We start from the raw sequence: 24,013 nt of genomic DNA, 5'->3' as shown, positions 1-24,013 counted from the left end.
TCCACTGTTTCCCCATCTATTTCCCATGAAGTGATGGGACCGGATGCCATGATCTTCGTTTTCTGAATGTTGAGCTTTAAGCCAACTTTTTCACTCTCCACTTTCACCTTCATCAAGAGGCTTTTTAGTTCCTCTTCACTTTCTGCCATAAGGGTGGTGTCATCTGCATATCTGAGGTTATTGATACTTCTCCCGGCAATCTTGATTCCAGCTTGTGTTTCTTCCAGTCCAGCGTTTCTCATGATGTACTCTGCATAGAAGTTAAATAAACAGGGTGACAATATACAGCCTTGACAAACTCCTTTTCCTATTTGGAACCAGTCTGTTGTTCCATGTCCAGTTCTAACTGTTGCTTCCTGACCTGCATACAAATTTCTCAAGAGGCAGATCGGGTGGTCTGGTATTCCCATCTCTTTCTAGACAACCACTGATTTTCTATTTTCTGTCTCTACAAAGTTGCCTATTATGTATACTTTATAAAATTGGAATTATGGAACATGTGATCCTTTGTGACTGACTTCTTTCATTTAGCAAATGTTTTCAAGATTCATTCATGTTGTAGCATGTCCCAGTACTTCATTCTTTTTTATGGCTGAATAATATTCCATTGTATGGATATACCAGTTTTACTTATGAGTTGATGAGCACTTTTAAACTATTATGTATGATACTGCTATGCACACTCATGTACAAGCTTTTGTAGCACGTGTTTAAAATTTATATATATCATACATGCGTGTGTCAATACTTCATTCCTTTCCATGGCCAAATAATAAACGAGTGTATGAAGATACAGTGTTATGTTTATCCGTAAATTGATGAATATTTGGATTGTTTCCATGTTGGGGCTACTATGACTGATGCTGTTAATATTCATGGACATATTTTTGTTTGAACACCCAGTTTTTGCTGTTTGGGATACATACCTAGGAGTGGAATTGCTGGGTCATATCATAACTGTATATTTAACGATTGGGAGAACTGCTAAACTGTTTTCTGAAGTACAACGTTGTATTAATACATTCATCATTTCACATGTTGATATCCAGTTGTCTCTGCACCATTTGTGAAAAAACTAGTTTTCATTTAATTGTCTTGATACTCTTGTTAAAAATCAGTTAATCATAAAAGTAGTAATTTATTTCTGGCTCTGTTCTGTTCTCTTCATCTGGATGCCTGTTATGCCCTTGTCTTGATTACCGTAGCTTTGTAGTAAGTTTTGAAATCATGAAATGTGAGTCTGCCAGTTTTGTTTTTTTCATGTTTTGGGTATTCTGGGTGCCTTGGATTTTCATACAAATTTTAGGATCAGTTTATTGTTTTCCTGCAAAAAAGTCAGCTGGGCTTCATTTGGAGTATCTTGGGTCTGTAGATTGCCTTGGGGAGTGTGAACATAGATGTCTTTATGTCTTTTGGGGTCTTTAATTTTTTCAATTAAATTTTGTAGGTATCAGTGTATAAGTTTTGCACTTCTTCATTAAATTTATTCCTAAGTATTTTATTCTTTTTGATGCTGTTGTGAATAGAATTATCTTCTTAATTCCATTTTTGGATTTTTCATTGGCAGTGTACAGAAATGCAGTGGAATTTTTGCATATTGATCTTGTATCCTACAACATTGCTGTACTTATTGGGGTTTTTTTTATTTTATTTCATTATTTAGTTGCATTTTTGTGGATTTCTTTGCATTTTCAATATACAAGCTCATGTCACCTGCAAAGAGATAGTTTTACTTTTCCCTCTTCAGTCTGGATGCCTTTTATTCCATTTTCTTGCCAAATTACCCTGGCTAGAACCTCCAGAACAATTTTGAATAAGCGAAAACAGACATCCTCACCTTATTCCTGATCTTAGTAGGAAAACATCCAGTCTTTCAACTTTAAATATAATGTTACCTGTGAGTTTTGCCTAAATGGTCTTCAACGTATAGAGAAAGTTCCGTTTTTCCTTAGTTTGTAATTTTTATCGTAAAAGGATGTTTGGTTTTATCACTTGCTTTTTCTTCAACTTTTGAGATCGTCAAATGGTTTGTATCCTTTATTATCATGCATGTGTGCTCAGTCACTTCAAGTGTGTCTGACTTCCTGTGACTCCATGGACTGTAGCCCACCAGGTTCCTCTGTCCATGGGATTATCTTGGCAAGAATGTTGGAGTCGGTTGCCATTTCCTCTTCTAGATTATTATCATGGATTATTTTTTTAATGTTAAGCAAACAGAGCAATCCTGGGATAAAGCTCACTGACTGTTAATGTACATACATAATCCTTTGAATGTCACTTGATTTGACTTGCTAGTATTTTGTTGAGTATTTTTATATCTATATTCATAAAAAATATAGATATATATTTTTGGTAATGTATTTCCTGGCATAAACCCAAGTTGATGATAATATCTCTTTTGCTGGATGGTTTTTTCAATATTTTGTTAGGATTTTTGCAGCTGCGTTCATGTAAAAGATTAGGCTAAAATTAGCCCTTTTGTCAGGTTTTGATATGAGTTTTGCTGACTTTATAAAAGATATTGGGCAGGTTTGTCCTTCATGTAATGCCAGCATTTCTTATTTAAATGTTTGGAAGGATTCACCAGTGAAGCTATCCAAACTAGACTTTTCTTTATAAGAAGGTACAGATTTACATTCTTTAATAGATAATAGGATTATTCAAATTTTTTATTTCTTATCATTTCTCTTTTGGTAAATTGTATTTTTCAAGGATTTATCCATTTCATCTAAATTTGTGAAATGTATTGATGTAAAATTATTCATAGTATCTACTTATTAATGCCTGTGAAACAGCAGTGATTCCCATTTTCCACTTCCTGTGTAAGTAGTCTATGCCTTTCTCTTTTTCACTTCCATCAGCCAAGAACCAACACTTGTCTTCTTTTGCTCATTGTCTCAGTTCTGTCATTGATTTCTGTTCTTATTTCCCTTTCTTTGGGTTTAATTTGCTGTTTTGTTATTTGTGGCTTTGTTAAAAGGAATCATTTATTTTTACCCCTTCTCATGAATTACTTGCAATTTAGGGCAGACTTCCCTTTCAGCAATGCTTTACCCTTATTTCACAGGTTTTGATACATCTTTTTCATTATCATTCAGTTTCAAATATTTTATGATTCCAATTGTGATTTCTTCTTTGACTCGTGGATTATTTTTAAGTACGTTGTGTAGTTTACAAATATTTGGGCGTTTTCTAGTTTTTACTAGTGATTTCTAACTTAATTCCTCTGTGGTTAAAAAAACATACTCTGAATGATTTCAATTCTTTGAAGGTCCAATTTGTTGGGACCTTCATTATGTCTCGTCAAGTGTTCAGTTTTGATGAATGTTCCCTTTGGATTTCTCAAGGATGTGTACGGTGTGTTTGTTGAGTATGTTGTTCTATAGGCAGGCATCAGGTCCATTTGTGTGGTCCAGTCTTCTGTGTCTTTACTGACTTGGTGGAAGGAGTTCTGCTTGTTCAGTCAGTTATTACAAAAGGTATTGACCCACTTCTCTTTGTAGTTTGTACGTTTTTGCTTTACATATTGTGAGGGTATATTACAGGTGCATCAAAGTTTAGGGTTGTTATAAATCCCTGTGGAACGTGTCCTCTGTTATTGTCACATGGCCATCTTCATCTCTAGTTAGTCTGAATTCACTCTAGCTCACCAACTTTCTTGTAATAAAATGTTATATTATATCATGGTGTACCTTTTCTACCTGAAACCTTTTCTTGTCCCTAAATATAAATTGTGTCTCTTGTAAGCAGTGTGTAATTTGATTTTAGTTTTTTCACCCAGTCTGACAAAATTGTTCTCTTTTTTGACGGTTAAACTGTGATGTGCCTAAGTTTGATTTTCTTTGTGTATATCCTGCTCTGCATTGTACCTAGCTTCTTGAATCTTGACTTGGTTTCTTTCACTGTTTGGGGGAAATTCTTCACCATTATTTCTTCAGATATTGCTTCTGCCCCATTCTATTTCTCCTGTCCTTTGGGAATTCCAGTACATGTGTTTAAACCCCTTTACCCTGTCCTTTTATATCTTTTCATGCTTTTCTGTTTTTTCCATCCTTTGTTTTCTGAGTTTCAATATGAGCATTTTTTTCTAGTTCACTAATCTCTTCTGTTGTGTCTAATCTATTAAATTTTTATTAAATTTATATTTTTAGTTGTGGTATTTTCCAGTCCTAGGATTAAATGATCTTTGAGTCCTTGGATGAAACTACTTGTCTCTGCATTTATTTTTATTAGTCATTGTTCTATTAATGTCCCTGTCTGACAGCTCCACATCTGGCTCATCTGAGGATCTATTTCTGATATTTTTTTTCTCTTAGTTGTCAGTCATTTGGTCTTGTTTTCTGACATACCTGGTAATTTTTAATTGAATACTGAATGTTTTGTGTAAAAGAATGTAGATACTACGGCTGCATCAATAGAAACTCTGGATTAAATATGAGTGAATCATTCTATGTCACTGAAGCCGATCTGTTTCCAATCTGCCCTCATTCCTAGGACACCAACTATTTCTAAGGACTTTTTCTCTGACAGGTACTGAATACTTATTTTTATCTCCCTGTCACTGTGAGACATCCCAGTTCTCTTGTAGCTTTTTGTCCACAGAGGTACTCTCTGCTGGGTTTCTGAGCCTTGGTTGTTGTGTGTGCACATTTGTGTATATGTGTGTGCTATGTGCTTATTTAGTAGCTGGCAGATCCCTTGGGGGAGAAATATACTTAGCTGACTTGTTTTTTTTCCCCAGTGCCTTCAAATAGCCATTTTTATGTTCTCCTTTTATGGGTATTTTAAGAGGGAGGATTGGTCTGACATCAGTTATTTCCACCCTAGCTTGAAGAAAGCCATTATAACACTCTTAAACGTAAGAGTTATCCAAAATGCCACTTTTTAAATATGTTGTAAAGAAACATATCCCCAAGAACCTCCCTTGTCTGCTGTCCAGTGTAAAAAATATTCCTGTTTTTCTATGAAAGTGTTGGCTTTGCAGACTTTTTTTTTGAACTATTTTTTTAGATATAATTGACATATTATAATTCCTTTTAATTTCCTGCTTTCAGTTCATTGTGTTTAACTTGTTAGCAGGTTTTATGATTGGTTAAATACTCGAATGGATTAAGCACTAGTAAGTTTCACCTAAGGGCATAAGAGCATATATTGGGTTTTAAATTTTCTTTTCTGAAGGTACCTTTATGTATAAAAGATATTGTCATTTACACTTATTTATAAAAGAAAGTAATCCTGATTATTTTTCTCTTTTCAGAAAATGGTGTCAATGGAACAGTAACTTCAAATGGAGCAGACTCTCCCCGTAATAGAAAAGAGAAATCTTCATAATGAATTATAATCTAATTGATTAATGTCCCCAAAGAAATCTGCTTTTTACTATATCTTTCAGCACTAGAGATTGTTTTCTGTTCCTGAAAATACATTTTCTGCTCTTTGATTCTTGCTACTATTGTATTATTTCATGCATTTTTTAAAAGGGCATTTGAGGGGAGGATGATTCCTATGAGTGAAAAAAATGTTTTAGCTTAGTCTAAGCTACCTGCCTTCAAAATAGTGTAGGGACCACCATCATATTATATTTTATTTTATTTTGTTTTTTATCTTTAAGCATTTTTCTAATGATTTGAAGAGATAACTATTTACAAAAATTATACATATCAGTGATAACAATTTCTTGCTCTCACCAATTTTTTATATTAAGCAAGATGGCCTGTTCCAGCAGGGTCATATTTTTTAAGTTATCTTTCAGGGCAAAATGGAAATAATATAAAGTTGGATGTCAAATTTTAATATGTTTTCAGTGTTCTCTAATTTTTAGGAATTTTTGTAGCCTTTACACTTGGGAAAAAAGATTTGTAAATTCACCAAAATACTTGTGTGCTTTATTTTATAGTGATTGGTAATGTTACATCCCCATTTTTTTAAGGAAAAAACATACTCTTGGTTACGATGTGTGGAGATATATTGCCATGTATATTGAATCAAAATATCTTAACATAAAAGTACTTGTGAAGTAATATCTTTCTTGTGCATTTTCAACACTTGTAAACTGGAAATCAGAAAATTAAATGTTTCCTATAGAGAAGAAAATTTGACCATAGCCCTTTTTGATATGTTTATTAAATAATGATTCTTAATGGGGCTTGTCATAAGTTTGATATGCACAGGATCTTAGAAAAATACTGTTTAACCTGAAAACCCTTTTAAAAAATAATGCCTACTTGATTTATATACATGAAAAGGATGTCAATATTTGGAAAATATTTAATGCACTAACCTCAAATTGAAAATTCAGGTGGATAAATAGTCTTATAAAAGACAGTGCTTTATGTTATAACTGTAGCTTTGGTTCCATCCTTATTTGAGAAACCATTTATCTGTATAAAACATATTTTTGGATAAATATATATATATATATATTTGTATCTCTACAGAAAGGCTCTAAAAAACATTTGAGTAAAATATTTGGTTCCCTTTTCTATAATTATCCTTTCAAATCTTTATAGCTGTCCTTGGGTTTTTGTCATCTTTACAATGTTCACATCTGGCTCCCCACTTCTCACTTCTGTCACCAGCTAATGTTTGCGCCATTTTTAGTATAAAAGTTGCAGACCTGGTCGCTCTGCAGTTTAATGAGTTGCCATGCTGCTAGAAAGTGCTTTCTGTTTCCAGCTGTTTACCTACTTCCTGGAAAAAGTAGTAGCTCTCTGTAGCATCATGGAGTTTCCGTGGAACCAAATCTCTGCCATTGAAAACCGGCCTTATATTGAACTATACGTTAAGAAATCAATCAGAATAAAAATTTTTACTTTCACAAGCTGCATCTTGAACGTTTTCTTTGTTAGCAAATTTTACACTGTTTTTAGTGTCTGATCTCACTAAAAGGTACACATTTATTTTTATAAGTGAATTTTTTTTAACGTGTGTTTTTGGCTGCACTGGGTCTTTGCTGCTGTGTGTAGACTTAGTGTAGTTGCAACAAAAGGGGACTGCTCTCTGGCAGGCTCTCAGGCCGTGCTTCTCCTGTTGGGAGCACGGGCTCTAGGGCACCAGCTTCAGTAATCGCAGCTCACCAACGTAGCTGCCTGAGGCATGTGGTATCTTCCCTGTCTCCTGCATTATTGCAGGTGGATTCTTAACCACTGGACCACCAGGGAAGTCCTGTACACGTTTAAAGAGTATACTTTTGATAAACATTTAGAATAGCCTTTCCTCCAAATTAACACGTGTTCTACCAAGAAGCATGATTAGTTTCATGTATTATTTATGAGAGCATGTCTAAGAAAAAAAATAACCAAATTCAGGGACTGTTGGGCTAAACAAACTTAAAGGTGTGTCTTTTTTTACTGCCAGACTGGCCGTCCTTTACATGCATACGTGCTTCCTGACACACCTAGAGTGACAGCAGTGGGGACCCAACATGCAGTGGCTCCACACTCAGTCGAGCAAACTTCTATGAAATTACACCACTTGCTACAGGTGCTGCAAAGTCATACAGCATATGCTGAGGGTTTTGATGGGAAGCCATTGGCGTTACAAAACACATATATGCACCAGTGTACTTGTACAGGCTAAGCCCTAGATCCCCTCCAAGCAAAGTTTCCCACAGAGGCTGCGTGTCACCCAGCCTCTGTCACACTCTGAAGCCTGGGGGAAGCATCACGGAGTGAACTTGAACTAGTTGTTTTGCCACTTTGGGGGTGTCTCTCCCTCTGTAAGATGCCTTCTTGCCTGCATTTTAGGATATGGCTGTGAGTGGCCCAGGTGGACTCTTCTGGAAAAAATGGATTAACATTCTTCCAAAATTAGTTGTGCATAGTCTTGAAGTTCAGAACTAATCCTGGAGCAATGCTTGTGTAAGTGAGGAAATGGGAGAGAAACCTGTCACATACATGTTGGCAATAGCTAATGACACCCGTTATGTCCAAGGTGTTGCCAGATGTTTTCACAGAAAACTAGTTCTGTGGCCTGTCTACAATCAATAAAAATCGGTTAATATTGATCACCTGTTTGCATTTTGTAAAGAGTAGCCTTCAAAGAAACTCTGGAGGAAATTCTAGGTTAGTGCTTGAACAGATGTTTTGCCCCTGAAGAGATGTTAGGTGTGATACTTGATTCAGTTAACAAAGCATCATCTACTGTAAAACTTCAACAGAAAAGATAATGCAGAGTAGAAATTAGCTAGTGTTGAAAGAATTAAAGACTTAGTTAAAGAATTAACTAAGGGCCTGAAGAGAGTAAAGGGAGTTGGACTGAGTACGTGTTTTAGAAGCCCTGGGTATACAGCTCAACCCACTAGAATGGAAGACAAGACAAATCTACAGCATAGGGAACTATATTCAATATCCTGTAATAAACCATAATGGCGGTTATTTGAAGTAGAATATGAGGACTTCCTTGGAGGTCCAGTGGCTAAGACTGCTTCCAATGCAGGGGGTACAAGTTCAATCCTGTCTGGGAACTAAGATCCCACATACCATGTGGTGTGGCCAAAAAATTTTTTAATTGAACAAGAATGTACATAGGTATAAATTAGTCACTTGGCTGTACACCACAGAAACTAACACAACATTGTAAATCAACTGTACTTCAGTAATAGGGCTTTGTCCATCTGATTACTGAACACTGTGTAAAGCCATTAGCCATTCACATTAGGCAGCACCCACCTATGGCTTAGCTCTATCCTATGAAGACAGCAGAGAGCCAAGCCTTTAAAAAGAGAAACTAGTCTTGTGCTTACCTAAGCATGATTTGCTTAACAAAAAGCTGCACAAGGTACCTGTGTGTCACACATCACCCAGCTTTATCCAAAATTCAAGAAAAGGCTAAGCCAATTTGCCTAGCTTAACTATTTTTGTGAAAACATTATTACTACATTTGCCTAAAGCTGAAATCAAACATTTTGTGTTTTAAAAAAAAGAAAATCAAAAATTTAAGAAGCTTAGGTTCCATCACATAATTATTAGTAACTTTGAATTTACATTGGCCAAAAAAAGAAATCTCTTATTTTGAAGATCCAAACTTTGATGATAAATAACTTGCTGATTTCCATGAACATTAATAAGTACACAGTGGCAAAACTAGAAGGCCAGACTTCAAATCTTGACTCCTCCACCCATCAGCTCTGTATGATCTAGTTAACGTCTGTGACTCAAGTTTCCTGAGAGTGATAGCACTGTCCCCGTGAAGTAATTCTAAGAATGGATTGTGCATAGCTCCATGCCTGATGCCTGTCAAATGTTATTCGTTAGCTCACAAGTTTGTGACAAACAGTTCATGGAATGAATGGCTCATAGTATTATTAAGTAATTTTAGTTGTTAACTACTTTACCCTGTAAGACCTCATTGCATGAGGCTGATGAGTACTTGCTCACTGAGCAAGGACAGTGCTCCATGGCTGCTGCCCTCAAGCTCAGGGGCCAGCGATGCTGCAAGAGATGTTCAAGTCACCATCACAGCGTTTAGTCATTGGAAAACTGCATGCATGCTTTTACCCCACATGAGTGTTCATAAAGCAAACTTTCAAGTCTGTATTGAATGGTTTACATTAATGTGATACAATAATCATAAAAGTAAATAGTATGTGTAATCTCTAAAAAATGATTTTTTAAAAAATCAGATACCTATGGTTATGAAACTATACTTTCATTTAGATGGCGTGTACCACTTCCAGAGATCTATTAGCTGCTTAGAATTGCCTTACCTTCTAACAGAAAGATTCAAACTCCATCAGGTAAATGAGCATATTTACCTAGGAAAGGAAAAGGGTGTATTACAAGATAGTGTTTATCAAGAAATTTGAGCTGATCTCATAAAATGTGCTAGAAATTACAACTGGACTGGAGGGCCTAGATAAGGCAGATACCCAAGTGTGGATAATATATGAAACAGACCAAAATCTGAGGACTGAGGTTGCTACTCTTGTTATATGTTGGTTGACTGACTTCTGGACTAATAGTTTCTTCCTCCCTCAAATATGAGAAACTATAGTAATACTTGTGAGAACAATTTGAGATTAATGTTTCAAAAATGCAACTTTACCAAATTTAGGTTACTAGTGATCTGACCAAATAGAGTGGTCCTTTTCTATTTCTTGCTGATTTCATTCACAACAAACAAACAGAACAGTAAGACACAGGTAGGGGCTTCCCTGGCAGTCCAGTGTTGACTCTGCAGTTCCTCTGCAGGGGGCATGGGTTCGATCCCTGGTCAGGGAACTAAGATCCTGTATGCCATAGGGCACAGCCAAAAACAAGCAATTAAAAAAAACCCAGAACAGTAAGACACAGGTTATCTGTAACTCAGATCAGAGGGGAAAATGCTCATACTGTATCTATGCTAATGAAAGATTCAGTTCAGTTCAGTTCAGTCACTCAGTCCTGTCTGACTCTTTACGACCCCATGAATCGCAGCATGCCAGGCCTCCCTGTCCATCACCAACTCCCAGAGTTCACTCAGACTCAGGTCCATCGAGTCAGTGATGCCATCCAGCCATCTCATCCTCTGTCGTCCCCTTCTCCTCCTGACCCCAGTCCCTCCCAGCATCAGAGTCTTTTCCAATGAGTCAACTCTTCCCATGAGGTGGCCAAAGTACTGGAGTTTCAGCTTTAGCATCAGTCCTTCCAATGAACACCCAGGACTGGTCCCCTTTAGGATGGACCGGTTGGATCTCCTTGCAGTCCAAGGGACTCTCAAGAGTCTTCTCCAACACCACAGTTCAAAAGCATCAGTTCTTCGGTGCTCAGCTTTCTTCACAGTTCAACTCTCACATCCATACATGACCACTGGAAAAACCATAGCCTTGACTAGACCGACCTTTGTTGGCAAAGTAATGTCTCTGCTTTTGAATACGCTATCTAGGTTGGTCATAACTTTCCTTCCAAGGAGTAAGCGTCTTTTAATTTCATGGCTGCAATCACCATCTGCAGTGATTTTGGAACCCCAAAAAATAAAGTCTGACACTGTTCCCACTGTTTCCCCATCTATTCCCCATGAAGTGATGGGACCAGATGCCATGATCTTTGTTTTCTGAATGTTGAGCTTTAAGCCAACTTTTTCACTCTCCTCTTTCACTTTCGTCAAGAGGCTTTTTAGTTCCTCTTCACTTTCTGCCATCAGGGTGGTGTCATCTGCATATCTGAAGTTATTGATACTTCTCCCAGCAATCTTGATTCCAGCTTGTGCTTCTTCCAGCCCAGCGTTTCTCATTATGTACTCTGCATAGAAGTTAAATAAGCAGGGTGACAATATACAGCCTTAAGTGCTTTTAAAAAGTGAATTCAATTCTGTAGGATTAAGGTCTAGAAGACTACCAGGACTACGTTAGAAGACTGGTTATTAACCAAATTCTAATACACATATGAAGCTTTAAAGAGTTCAAAAGAAAATACTCAAGGCTTGGTTCAACCTTATCTTCAAAGAGAACTTGGGTAACTACACATCAGTCATTCTCCGTGAATAGAAAGCCCAGTTCTAACCTAGAAGTCATTTCTCAGTTGATACCATGACACAGTGGGTCAGCTCTGTCTCAGTGCAGAAATAATGGTACCAAGGAACAAGAGGAGGATGGGAAAAGAGCCCTTTAGCCAAAAGAAATGTCTTTCTGAAGTGAAATATTCTGCAGTGATTTTCATTGAAATTTATAGAGCACATCTCTAAATATTGGCCATTATACAGAAAGCAGGCTCATCTCATTTATTCTTCTGTGATACAGCATCTTAATTTTGCATGGTCTGTGGGTTTTGTTTTTTTTTTCCAATGAATACTAAAACAATAAAGAATTTGAAAAGCAAAGCCATTTTGCGGAATGTAGTTTCAGGTTTAAGTAATCATGGCTCTCCTTGCTTTACTGGATTTTGATGAGGGCCAACGTTCTAATTACAGCCCAGCGTCTCTCGTTCAGCCGGCAGTGCCAATCATCCTCCATTATGAATGGACGTGGAGTAAGTGCCCCGTTAGGGCTGCTGCAGCCACCACTGTCATTTTCCGCTCCCGCTCGACCACGTCAGCGCTCCAGTCTCCATCGGCAAGAGCAGCTGTACTTCCTGTACTCATTAACCCAGCTGCCCTTGACATTTGTTCCCTTCTTTAAAAACTAATGTCACAAATTCTCTTCTAAAGGAAACACTTCTGGCTTGTGATTTTTTTTTTTTTTTTGGTATTGATTATTTCAGCTGTTTCTTTATGTAGGAGCTACACTTCCAGCTGAAAGAATCCTCTTCCATTTCACACACTGGGCTTCAAAATTCCAAATAGAAGCCCTACACATTACTATGATCTGATGTGATAGAACAGCCAATGGGAGGGACCAAGCTGAATGTAGATCCACAGCTTCACTCTTTGATCTGGAAATTTGGCTTTAGAAGTACTAGAAGTTTCTTTCTGTTATTTCTAATCGCCTAAATAAAAAAAAACTGAAGTTACCAGTTATGTAGGGTATTTTTATATTTGCTGATTTTCATTTCAGAGATGCTGAGTTTTAATGGGTTCATACTCAGCTCTGCCTCCCCTTGAGCTCTGCAAATGTCTGTTGCTTTTTTTTAAGCCTTTTTATTTTATATTGGAGTATAGCCAATAAACAATGTTGTGATAGTTTCAGGTGGACAGCAAATGAACTTGGCCATACATATACATGTATCCATTCTCCTCCAAACTCCCCTGCCATGCAGGCTGCCCTATACATTGATCAGATACAATGTGCTCTACAATTGGTCCTTGTTGGTTATCCATTTTAAATATAGCAGCGTGTAAGTGTCCATCCCAAACTCCCTAACAATCCCTTCCCTCGATCTCTCCCCCTTGCGAATGTATGATCTTGTTTCCATTAATTCCACAGCATCTTTATCTTTCCCTGCATGCAGCAGGGTCCCAATGTCTAGCATCTTGCATTTGAAATGAAAGAAATGGGGACAGGATATTTGCATTTTTACATTCTGGTAGAGCAAAGCACCGGAAAAGGCAATGGCACTCCACTCCAGTACTCTTGCCTGGAAAATCCCATGGACGGAGGAGCCTGGTGGGCTGCAGTCCATGGGGTCGCTAAGAGTCGGACACGACTGAGCGACTTCACTTTAACTCTTCACTTTCATGCATTGGAGAAGGAAATGGCAACCCACTCCAGTGTTCTTGCCTGGAGAATCCCATGGACGGGGCAGCCTGGTGGGCTGCTGTCTGTGGGGTCGCACAGAGTCAGACACGACTGAAGCGACTTAGCTTAGCAGAGCAAAGCACTAGCCTCTCCCACATCAACCCCGAAAATACACTCCCACAGCCCATCCTTTATCCTCCACACTCTTTTTTCCCCAAAAGACACAATAATACTCTATTGATTCTAGACTGAACTCTCCCACCCCCATACTTCAGCCTCTCTGACATAAGAAGGGGTTTTTCAATCAATGGCATGTCATGATTGGCAGAATTTTTTCTCAATGTACATAAAATAAGGACTTTTTTTTTTATGGTGATTTCTTAGATTCTATGAAATGCAGTAAAAAACTGCTGCTGCTGCTGCTGCTAAGTTGCTTCAGTTGTGTCCGACTCTGTGTGACCCCATAGACGGCAGCCCACCAGGCTCCTCTGTCCCTGCGATTCTTCAGGCAAGAACACTGGAGTGGGTTGCCATTTCCTTCTCCAATGCATGAAAGTGCTAGCATTTGTTAAAGGCTTCAGTTCAGTTCACTCGCTCAGTCATGTCTGACTCTTTGCAACCCCATGAATTGCAGCATGCCAGGCCTCCCTGTCCATCACCAACTCCCCGAGTTCACTCAAACTCATGTCCATCCAGTCGGTGATGCCATCCAGCCATCTCATCCCCTGTCATCCCCTTCTCCTCCTGCCCCCAATCCCTCCCAGCATCAGAGTCTTTTCCAATGAGTCAACTCTTCCCATAAGGTGGCCGAAGTACTGGAGTTTCAGCTTCATCATCAGTCCTTCCAAAGAACACCCAGGACTGATCTCCTTTAGAATGGACTGATTGGATCTCCTTGCAGTCCAAGGGACTCTCAAGAGTCTTCTCCAACACCACAGTTCAAAAGCATCAATTCTTCTGAGCTCAGCTTTCTCCACAGTCCAACTCTCACATCCATACATGACTACTGGAAAAACCATAGCCTTGACTAGACCGACCTTTGTTGGCAAAGTAATGTCTCTGCCTTTGAATATGCTATCTAGGTTGGTCATAACTTTCCTTCCAAGGAGTAAGCGTCTTTTCATTTCATGGCTGCAGTCACCATCTGCAGTGATTTTGGAGCCCCAGAAAATAAAGTCTGACACTGTTCCCACTGTTTCCCCATCTATTCCCCATGAAGTGATGGGACCAGATGCCATGATCTTTATTTTCTGAATGTTGAGCTTTAAGCCAACTTTTTCACTCTCCTCTTTCACTTTCGTCAAGAGGCTTTTTAGTTCCTCTTCACTTTCTGCCATAAGCGTGGTGTCATCTGCATATCTGAGGTTATTGATATTTCTCCCGGCAATCTTGATTCCAGCTTGTGCTTCTTCCAGCCCAGCGTTTCTCATGATGTACTCTGCATAGAAGTTAAATAAGCAGGGCAACAATATACAGCCTTGACATACTCCTTTTCCTATTTGGAACCAGTCTGTTGTTCCATGTCCAGTTCTAACTGTTGCTTCTTGACCTGTATATAGGTTTCTCAAGAGGCAGGTCAGGTAGTCTGATATTCCCATCTCTTTCAGAATTTTCCACAGTTTATTGTGACCCACACAGTCAAAGGCTTTGGCATAGTCAATAAAGCAGAAGTTTTTCTGGAACTCTCTTGCTTTTTTGATGATTCAGGGGATGTTGGCAATTTGATCTCTGGTTCCTCTGCCTTTTCTAAAACCAGCTTGAACATCTGCAAGGTCACGGTTCACGTATTGCTGAAGCCTGGCTTGGAGAATTTTGATCATTGCTTTACTAGCGTGTGAGATGAGTGCAATTGTGCAGTAGTTTGAGCATTCTTTGGCATTGCCTTTCTTTGGGATTGGAATGAAAACTGACCTTTTCCAGTCCTGTGCCCACTGCTGAGTTTTCCAAATTTGCTGGCATATTGAATGCAGCACTTTCACAGCATCATCTTTCAGGATTTGAAATAGCTCAACTGGAATTTCATCACATCCACTAGCTTAAGTTGTAATTATAGTAAGTGCTTCCCCAACCCTCATTTTTACTCTTCATAAGAGCCATATGAATAGAAAGTGACCATTCTTAGCCCAGTTCAATCCATAGGTCAGGAAGGTCCCCTGAAGGAAGAAATGGCAACCCACTCCAGTATTCTTGCCTGGGAAATCCCATGAGCAGAGGAGCCTGGTGGGCTACAGTCCATAGGGTTGCAAAGAGTCAGACACCACTGAAGCAACTTAGCATACAGGCATGCAAAGCCAGGCTTTGGAGACAGGTGCGTTTGATCTGCTCCTCCACCCACCCCTCTTCCACCCAATCCTGCCCTTAGAAGAAGAGCCTTAGATCTGATGTTCACTGTTATTACTTCCAGGGAATATTGCAAAGATAAAGTTATTTGTAATTGTAGACACAGCATTAGTCAGACACAGCATTTTAATTTATTCAATAATCACTAATAGACTTTTTCTGAATATGCTGCTGCTGCTGCTGCTAAGTCGCTTCAGTTGTGTCTGACTCTGTGCGACCCCATAGATAGCAGCCCACTAGGCTCCTCTGTCCCTGGGATTCTCCAAGCAAGAATATTGGAGTGGGTTGCCATTTCCTTCTCCAATGCATGAAAGTGAAAAGCTAAAGTGAAGTCGCTCAGTCGTGCCCGACTCTTAGCAACCCCATGGACTGCAGCCCACCAGGCTCCTCCGTCCATGGGATTTTCCAGGTGAGAGTACTGGAGTGGGTTGCCATCGCCTTCTCCAATTTTCTGAATATGACAGGGGCACAAAATTTACTAAACAGAGTCCTTGCCTTTAAGGGCTCGCAGTCTAAAGGGGGAGGCAAACATCCCAGACAATAATTACAACAATGGGCAAAGTCTTAGAGCGGGGATCAGTACCTGGCACCTCAAGCAGAAGGTGCCTCAGGTATGAGGCTGAATTCTGTCTGGAAGCTGAGAAGAGGCTTTCTGGAGGAATGACCTGAAACTGAGTTGTTTCATTTTTGCTTTTTTTGGCCGCACTGCGCCACATGTGTGATCTTAGTTCGCCCACCAGGGATTGAACCAGTATCCCCTGCATTAGCAGTGTGGAGTCTTAACCACTGGACCACCAGGGAAGTCCTGAAGCTGAGTTTTGAATCTGAAGAATGTGCTTCAGGGCTTGGTGCCCAGGGCCCAGTGATGAAGGAAGGAGTGAATGAATCTAGCCACCAGTGAAAGAAGGAATCAGCTAAGGCTAGAGAGGGTTTCCCAGGTGAAGAGCCCATCTGCCAATGCAGGAGATGGAAGAGACGCGGGTTCGATCCCTGAGTCAGGAAGATCCCTTGAAGGAGGGCATGGCAACCCCCTCCAGTATTCTTGTCTGGAGAATCCCACAGACAGAGAAGCCTGGAGGGCTATAATCCGTAGGGTCGCAAAGGGTCAGACACGGCTGAAGCGACTTAGCACACAAGGCTGGAGAGAGACTGGGCCGGTAACTTGGAGACACTGTAGGTAAGGAGCAATCAAGAAAACACAAACCTTTGAGAGAGCCTGAGAGGGAAAGGAAAGAGGTGAAGAGACGCTAGAGGTCATGCAAACCAAGCAGAAGGGCTTCAAGGGGGAAGTGGTCAGCGGTGTCAGAAGTGGTGAGAGAAAGCAAAGACTGAAAAAAAAAAAATCCTCAAATGTATCTCTGAGGAAGTCTTTGGTGTCCTCCTAAGAGCAAAAGATGTGACTGTAATGGGGGCGGGGCGGGGCACAGCTGTTAGCTGTCCGGCTCAGTCATTGGTCGGCATCAACAGTGGGCCCCTCCCCTAAGTTAGTGACCATTAGGAGTGACCGTTAGCAGTCCTGCTCAGCCATTGGTCAACATCTCAGTAGGTCCTTCCCCCTGCCCTTCCTCTGTATAAAAGGAGCCTGAGTTAGGCTGAGAGGAGATCGGTTTTTTAGATACTAGTCTGCCATCTGCTGCCTTTCCGATTAAAGTCGTATTCCTTTCCCCCAACAACAGGGCCTCCCGATGTATTGGCCTGTCCTGCAGTTAACAGAGTGAGCTTGGGCTAGGTAACGTTACATTGCCTCACTTCATTTATGGACCTAGGGCCTTGAAGGATCTGGTGGGAGCCCACAGGACGGCAGGTGCTGGACCCCTCCCAGCAGGAGGGAAGAGACATTGACCACCCCCCACCCCCCAACCCCACTGTAACGCCCCTCGCCCAAGGACAGCGTGCAGAACACCCACAATGGAAAAGTGCAGGAAAGGGTGGGGGCCCAGGGACACTGCCCCCCAGCCCCTGTCACTGGAATCCTGCTAGGGCCTTCCCGAGTCTGCTGTGTGCGGGCCTTCCCGAGTCTGCTGTGTGCAGGGCTCCCGGAGCAAGGCCGCCATCCTCACTAAAGACCTTGACCACAGGGACTGATGGGAGTAATCAGATCCCCAGTTGCTAGGACCCAGGTGAGGCCTGCAGCCCAGAGACCCCAGGTTGGGGGTGGGGTGGGCAAAGGTTCACAGCTCCCATCATGGCCTCGCAGTGGCTGTCTAGTAACATAAGTCATTTCTTGAGACGCAAGTGACTTTTTATGACCCATGACAGACATGACAAGCTATAGGACCTCTTCAAGTGCATCCCCACTAGCAGAAAGAGAAGGAGCCCACAGAGTGGGTTTGAAGGGACAGTGACACAAAATTAAGTTACTTCATGATTTCACCCTATCAAAGTCAGTTCATTGAATTAAAAGTTTACAAGTGAAAATGGAGAAAAAATCCATTACAGGCAGACCTCAGAGAGATCACAGGGTTAGGCTCCAGACTACATCAATACACAGAACATGGTAATTAAAAGAGTCCCATGAATTTTTTGCTTTCCCAGTGCGTATAAAGGTTATGTTTTCACCATACTGTAGCCACTATGTGTGCAATAGCATTATGTCTAAAAAATGTACACACTTTAGGTAGAAAATACTGTTTTGCTAAAAAGTGCTAAGCATCATCTAAACCTTCTGTGAGTCATAGTAGTAATATTAGAGATCACTGAATGTAGATCACCTAAACAAATATAATAATTTTTTTAAAAGCTTGAAATATTGCTAGAATTGATAAAATGTGACACAGAGGCAGGGAGCAAGCAAATGCTGTTGGGAAAATGGCCCTAACAGACTTGCTCCACACAGGGTTGTGCCAAACTTTCAAGTCGTAAAAAGCATAGTATCTGCGAAGCTCAATAAAGCAAGGTGAGCCTGTACAAGCAGCGTGGTTGCTGAGGCCCAGCAGTCGCTCACACAGATATGAGTGCCCTGGTTCCAAACAAGATGACAAGGCTCAGAATCCACAGGGACAGCCATCACAGGTATGATTCCCAACCCTCATTGACCTAAAAATGTGAAGAAAGTAACCATGTACAAAAATACAATGATACACTGTAAGTGCTGGAATGGTAGAGGTGTGGGCTCAGTTGTATCTGACTCTGTGCAACCTTATGGACTATAACCCCAGGGCTCCTCTGTCCATGGGATTCTCCAGGCAAGAACACTGGCGTGGGTTGTCATTTCTTACTTCAAGGGATCTTCCTGACCCATAGATCGAACTTGCATCTCTTGTGTCTCCTGCATTGGTAGGCAGATACTTTATTACTGACCCACCAGTTAAGTACTGTAAAGGGGTCCACCAAATGTGAGAAAGAGAGAGAGAAAAGGATGGAAGGAGAGGAGGCAAGGCATTTCTTGAGAAAATTACCTGTAAGCTGAGAAGTATTGTACTTACCAGGCTGAGTACCAGTAGGGCCAAGAGTGAAGGGGGCATTGGTTAGAGCAGCCCACCCAGGATAAATGTGCCATTGGATGGGGAAGCCAGCAGGGTAGGGTCTTTGGGACGTTGATGCCAGGCCTTGGGCTGCCAGGTCCACCCATTTTCCTTGGCACCAATGTATCTCCAAGGTGTTTCTGTTCCTGCCATCTTCATGGAGAAGTGTGGTCTGCAAGTGTATAGTGGGCAGGTTCCAGGGAAGGAAGCTTCATCCATTTTCCCTCTTGTTTGTCAGCAAGGCTTTCTCCTTTGAAGATGCCAGTGAAAGTGATATTTCTTGGGACACTCTCAGCAATATTGTTAAATCTTCCTGGTAAGGTCCCTGCTTACATGTGCTTATTTTCTAGCACATGTAATTGGTATTATTTTATTATTTCATTCCTCCTCCCTGCATTTATCGAGCACTGTTAGATTGGACCTTGTGCTCAGTTGCTCAGTCATGTCCAACTCTTTGCAACCCCATCGACTGTGGCCCGCCAGGCTCCTCTGTCCATGGACTTCTCCAGGCAAGAATGCTGCGGTGGGTTACATTCGCTTCTACAGGGAACCTTCCTGAACTAGGGACTGAACCCAAGTCCATCCTGCAAATTGTTGGTAACAAATCTTCAGTGAGATAAGTTTAGAAACAGAGTAAACATGTAGAACTTTTATGGAAGTTTGACAGAATAGTTTTTGTGTATTGAATCTAAAAAGAGAGATTTGGAGGGTTCAGGATGGATTTTCTTTTATAAATAAAAAAATAATAATAATAATAAAATAAAATAAAATTCAATTTAGTGACAAAAAATAAATAAATAAATAAATAAATAAACTTGTGTTTAGTAGTCTTTGGGCTTTTTTTAAAATTGAATTTTCCTAGTAGCTTATTATTATTTTCCAAAATATTGTTCTATGATGGATTAAAAAAAAATCTGTCTTTCCAAAAAGGTGCTCTGACAGGCTTTGTTACTGGTTCAGTTCAGTTGCTCAGTTGTGTCCGACTCTTTGCAACCCATGGACCATGGCACTCCAGGCTTCCCTGTCCATTCAACTCACAGACCTTGCTCAAACTCATGTCCACCAAGTCGGTGATGCCATCCAACCATCTCATCCTCTGTTGTCCCCTTCTCCTCCCGCCTTCAATCTTTCCCAGCATCAGGGTCTTTTCCAATGAGTCAGTTCTTCACAGCAGGTGGCCAAGCATTGGTGCTTCAGCCTCAGCGTCAGTCCTTCCAATGAATATTCAGGACTGATTTCCTTTAAGATGGACTGGTTGGATCTCCTTGCAGTCCAAGGGACTCACAAGAGTCTTCTCCAACACCACAGTTCAAAAGCATCAATTCTTCGGCCCTCAGCTTTCTTCATAGTCCAACTCTCACATCCATACATGACTACTAGAAAAACCATAGGTTTGACTAGATGGACCTTTGTCAGCAGAGTAATGTCTTTACTTTTTAATATGCTGTCTAGCTTTGTCATAGCTTTTCCTCCAAGCAGCAAGCGTCTTTTAATTTCATGGCTGCGGTGACCATCTGCAGTGATTTTGGAGCCCAAGAAAATAAGTGGGCCTCAAAAGCACTTCGCTCAAAAGCACAGGCAGTTAAACCTGATAGTTCTCAAAAGGACCCAGAAACACTCTTGATGAATCAGAAGGGAGATTGGACCTACCCTGTAGATGTTCTCATTCAAAATAGAGGCTTTGGCCAGGTTCTTGGCAGCTTTCCAGATTTCTGCCAGCAGTAAACACAGATAAGGAAGTTTTGAAAAAGCAGAGCACACTCCTCTTAAAAGACTTATTTATCCAGAGCGGACACTTGACTTTACAAGAAGTCCGCAAAAAGAGAGCTGGCCAGAAGGAGGCACAGAAGGATTGGGTGGTATCGCCAATGCCCTTGGACAGCAAGGAGATCAAGCCAATCCATCCTAAAGAAAATCAACCCTGAATATTTATTGGAAGGACTGCTGCTGAAGCTGAAGCTCCAATACTTTGGCCACCTGTTTTGAAGAGCTGACTCATTGGAAAAGACCCTGATGCTAGGAAAGATTGAAGGCAAGAGGACAAGGAGGCAGCAGAGGGTGAGATGTTTAGATAGCATCACTGACTCAGTGGATATGAGTTTGCACAAACTGCGGGAGATAATGAAGGACAGGAAAGCCTGGCATGTTGCAATTCATGGGGTTGCAAAGAGTCGGACACAACTTAGCAACTGAACAATGAACAACTGATATCTTTAGAGCCAAGTGTCATGTCTGCTTTTTCTGACTCTAAGGAAAATAGAAGAGTCCTGAGATGATATAGTTACAAAGCCTCTGGCATAAATCCAAAGATGGCCACCATAATATCATTATGGTTAAACAATATTATGGTTAGGAAATCAGCTCTTCAAGTTCACCACATTTACCTGTGTGGTTCCTCCTAGATTGCTAAGAAAGGTGAAACCTGCTATTGGACGGATTTCGCCAGGGAAATGCCACAAAGTCCCCAACTGGGATACTTCATTGCCAGTGAGTCTGAGCCAGCCTTCAGCACTCATGGGCAATTGAAATTAACATGTCCTTAGTGGACACAACCAGTTCCCTTTATTTGTATTCTTAGCTGTTCTCATATGTCTTTAGTTGGTGTCTTCCATTAGAGTGAATTAGTTGGATTTTTGCAGGCAGAAAAAAATGTCTTCCCATATCTTTTGTAATTTTCCCACATGCCTATTACATTCTGTACCCAGAGGGTTCTGAGTAAATGTTGACTAACCCGTTAACTAAATGATGTAAATCAAACAGCAGGCTCCGTTTCTCCTCTTTCAAAGTGCATTTATTTTCCATGCTGGTATATTGTTGTATTCACGGCTCCATGAATTAGGTTTAAAATTTTGGAAATGAAAGAAAAAAATTATACAGAATACTTGGCAAATATATGTCAAGACCTAATTAGCTCAGAGAATATCTAAGCCATCCAACCATTGGAGGAGGCCTCCACCAATGAGATTTCTTGAAGGGAAATTAAAAACTAAAACACTGATTTTTTATATTCCAGTTTCTCATCTCTTCTTGAATTTCCTGAAAATTATCCAGAAAGGCCCCGTGTGTTCTTTCTTGGCCACAACATCAGTGAGAAGGGGCCCAGCTATGAGGGGGTTTGGAGGGAGTGAGGGTGGCAGGGTCTAGAGAGGACAGCCCAGTTGACCGGGGCGGGGAGTGGGGAACCACAGGCCACAGTGGTAGACATGAGCTCCAAGCTGCGGAGAATCAGGAGCCCCAACGGCACAGAAACTTCATTCCATTTTCCCTCACCATCCCCTTGTCTCCTTCTCCCCTGCATTTGCCCACCACACCCCATCTTTGCTTAGCCAAACACACTTCCCTTATGATAGACAGACAAGGGAACTTGTTTGGCTGGGGTGTGGGGAGTGGCCCTGCATTGTGTTTTCAATAAAGGGTTTCATTTTCACTTGTCACCCCATTGCTCTGTAATCATCCTGCAAACCTAGCAAGTGGAACCACAGTTTTTTTGAGAAAGACCCCACACTCTTCAAACACAGCAAGTCTCAACCGCCCCAAGGAAGAGTGCATGGACGCTGACCAAATGCTTTGAGAACCACAAGTCATGTTTTAGACTCTTGTTACAGCTTGTTCCAGAAAAGGCATATATGATGTCTCCACTGAATGTCATTTGGTAATAATACGGTTCATGTAGTGAGTGAGCACCATCCATGAGAGAGAAGCTAAAGAGAAGAAAGGGAGCCATGAAAAACAGGATCAAATAAGTACAGGCCCACGACTCTGGAATCTTGCCGTTTTCCAAAGACCTCATGAAAACTGAGAATTAGGCAACAGGAGGCGGGCAGAGAAAAGAAATGGACTTTGCCCATTTCTTCCTATTTCCTTTGTTTGGTTTTCCAAGAAATACATTCTGTAGCCTCATTTTGGTATGTTTGCTGTTGGCAGAAGCTTGTAGGCTATTTCATGTACAGGACTTCATTCAACAATACATTTTGAGGTCAGAACTTCATTACCTGTGGTCAAATCACATAGGCTATCTAGGTTATTTTCTAGGATATCAGGGGTAAAAAAAAGACTTTTAAAAAAATAAGAAACAGGAAGGGTAGAAGGAACAGAGGGAAAAAAGGAGCTAGAAAAATGTTAAGTCAAATCTGAAGGGGAACAAACTATTTTTCCTGCCAACGTGAGGCCCAGTTACTTGTGTGTCTTCTTAAAGGGTGTGTGTGTGTGGTGGGGGGTGGGGTGCAGAGGGGCCAGGAGACACAGGTAGTGCTGCCCTACATCTTCCGTTAACTGCATCCACTCACTTCCTAGGACCTTCCTGTGCTGTGCTGTCCTGTGCTTAGTGGCTCAGTAGTGTCTGACTCTTTGCGACCCCACAGACTGTAGCCTGCCAGGCTCCTCATGAGCTATGGGATCACTGGCAATGAGAAGTGGAGAAAAGCAGTCTGACCACACAGACCAGGAGAAGTGTAGATCACGCCCAGGCATAGAAACACATACCCGACTCCTTTCTTGGTGCCCTTGCACCTTGAGAACTCAGGCTCCCCTCTCATCAGAGGTGGGGCTTTGGAAGCAGATCCAGAATGGAAGGGATGGTGCAAAATTTGAGAACACGTTTTGGAAATGTGGAGGTAGTCTTTGTGCGGAGAGGGAGCCTTACTGGTTTGGGGGAGTTTTGGCTTTTCTTCAAGATCCTGTTTGGCTTCCCTGGCTAGGTCCTAGGTCCCTACAGGTGGTTGCAGAGAGGGGGAAGAGCAGCAAGTAAAAACAGAACCCAATTCACAACCCAATCTCAAACAAAGATACAGGCAAAAAAGCTCTTACATATGTGCGTGTGCACACACACACACACACACACACACACACCCCTAGGACACTATCCTCTCAGGCAAACTAGCCCCATGCTAATCTTGAAGGGCCAGTGCCCCTTTAAGACTACAAAGGCATAGTCCTGTAGTTCAACTCATTGAGACACAACTGACTCCTCTGTCCATGGAATTTTCCAGGTAAGAAGTGGAGTGGAATGCCATTTCCCACTCCAGAGGATCTTCCCCACCCAGGGATCGAACCCACACCTTTTGCATCTTCTGCACTGACACAAGGGTTCTTTACCACTGCACCACCTGGGAAACTTAAG

At 41.1% G+C, this 24,013-nt stretch overlaps 1 protein-coding gene and 1 long non-coding RNA gene across 4 annotated transcripts in view; both read left to right on the top strand.

Moving 5' to 3' along the window:
- Window positions 1–6,820, top strand: part of TRAM1 (translocation associated membrane protein 1) — a 33,931-nt gene extending 27,111 nt beyond the window's left edge. For both annotated transcript variants that reach the window (XM_061438963.1, XM_061438964.1), the window contains exon 11: window positions 5,258–6,820. In XM_061438963.1, the coding sequence (XP_061294947.1) occupies window positions 5,258–5,331 (74 nt within the window). In that variant the 3' untranslated portion in view covers window positions 5,332–6,820. The remainder of the gene's footprint in view (window positions 1–5,257) is intronic.
- Window positions 6,821–15,702: 8,882 nt separating this feature from the next.
- The window catches only part of LOC133260515 (uncharacterized), a 120,079-nt gene continuing 111,768 nt past the window's right edge, over window positions 15,703–24,013 (top strand). Inside the window, exons 1-2 of one of the 2 annotated variants that reach the window (XR_009740842.1) lie at window positions 15,703–17,159; window positions 18,267–18,442. This is a non-coding gene — a long non-coding RNA (uncharacterized LOC133260515). Of the gene's footprint in view, window positions 17,160–17,440; window positions 17,551–18,266; window positions 18,443–24,013 lie in introns of those variants that run through there. The other variant, XR_009740841.1, reaches the window with a different exon arrangement.

This window comes from Bos javanicus, chromosome 14 (assembly GCF_032452875.1).
Source record: "Bos javanicus breed banteng chromosome 14, ARS-OSU_banteng_1.0, whole genome shotgun sequence".
NCBI lineage: Eukaryota > Metazoa > Chordata > Mammalia > Artiodactyla > Bovidae > Bos > Bos javanicus.
The sequence above is the reverse complement of the archived record's forward strand: the minus strand, read 5'-3'. Positions and strand labels throughout refer to the sequence as shown.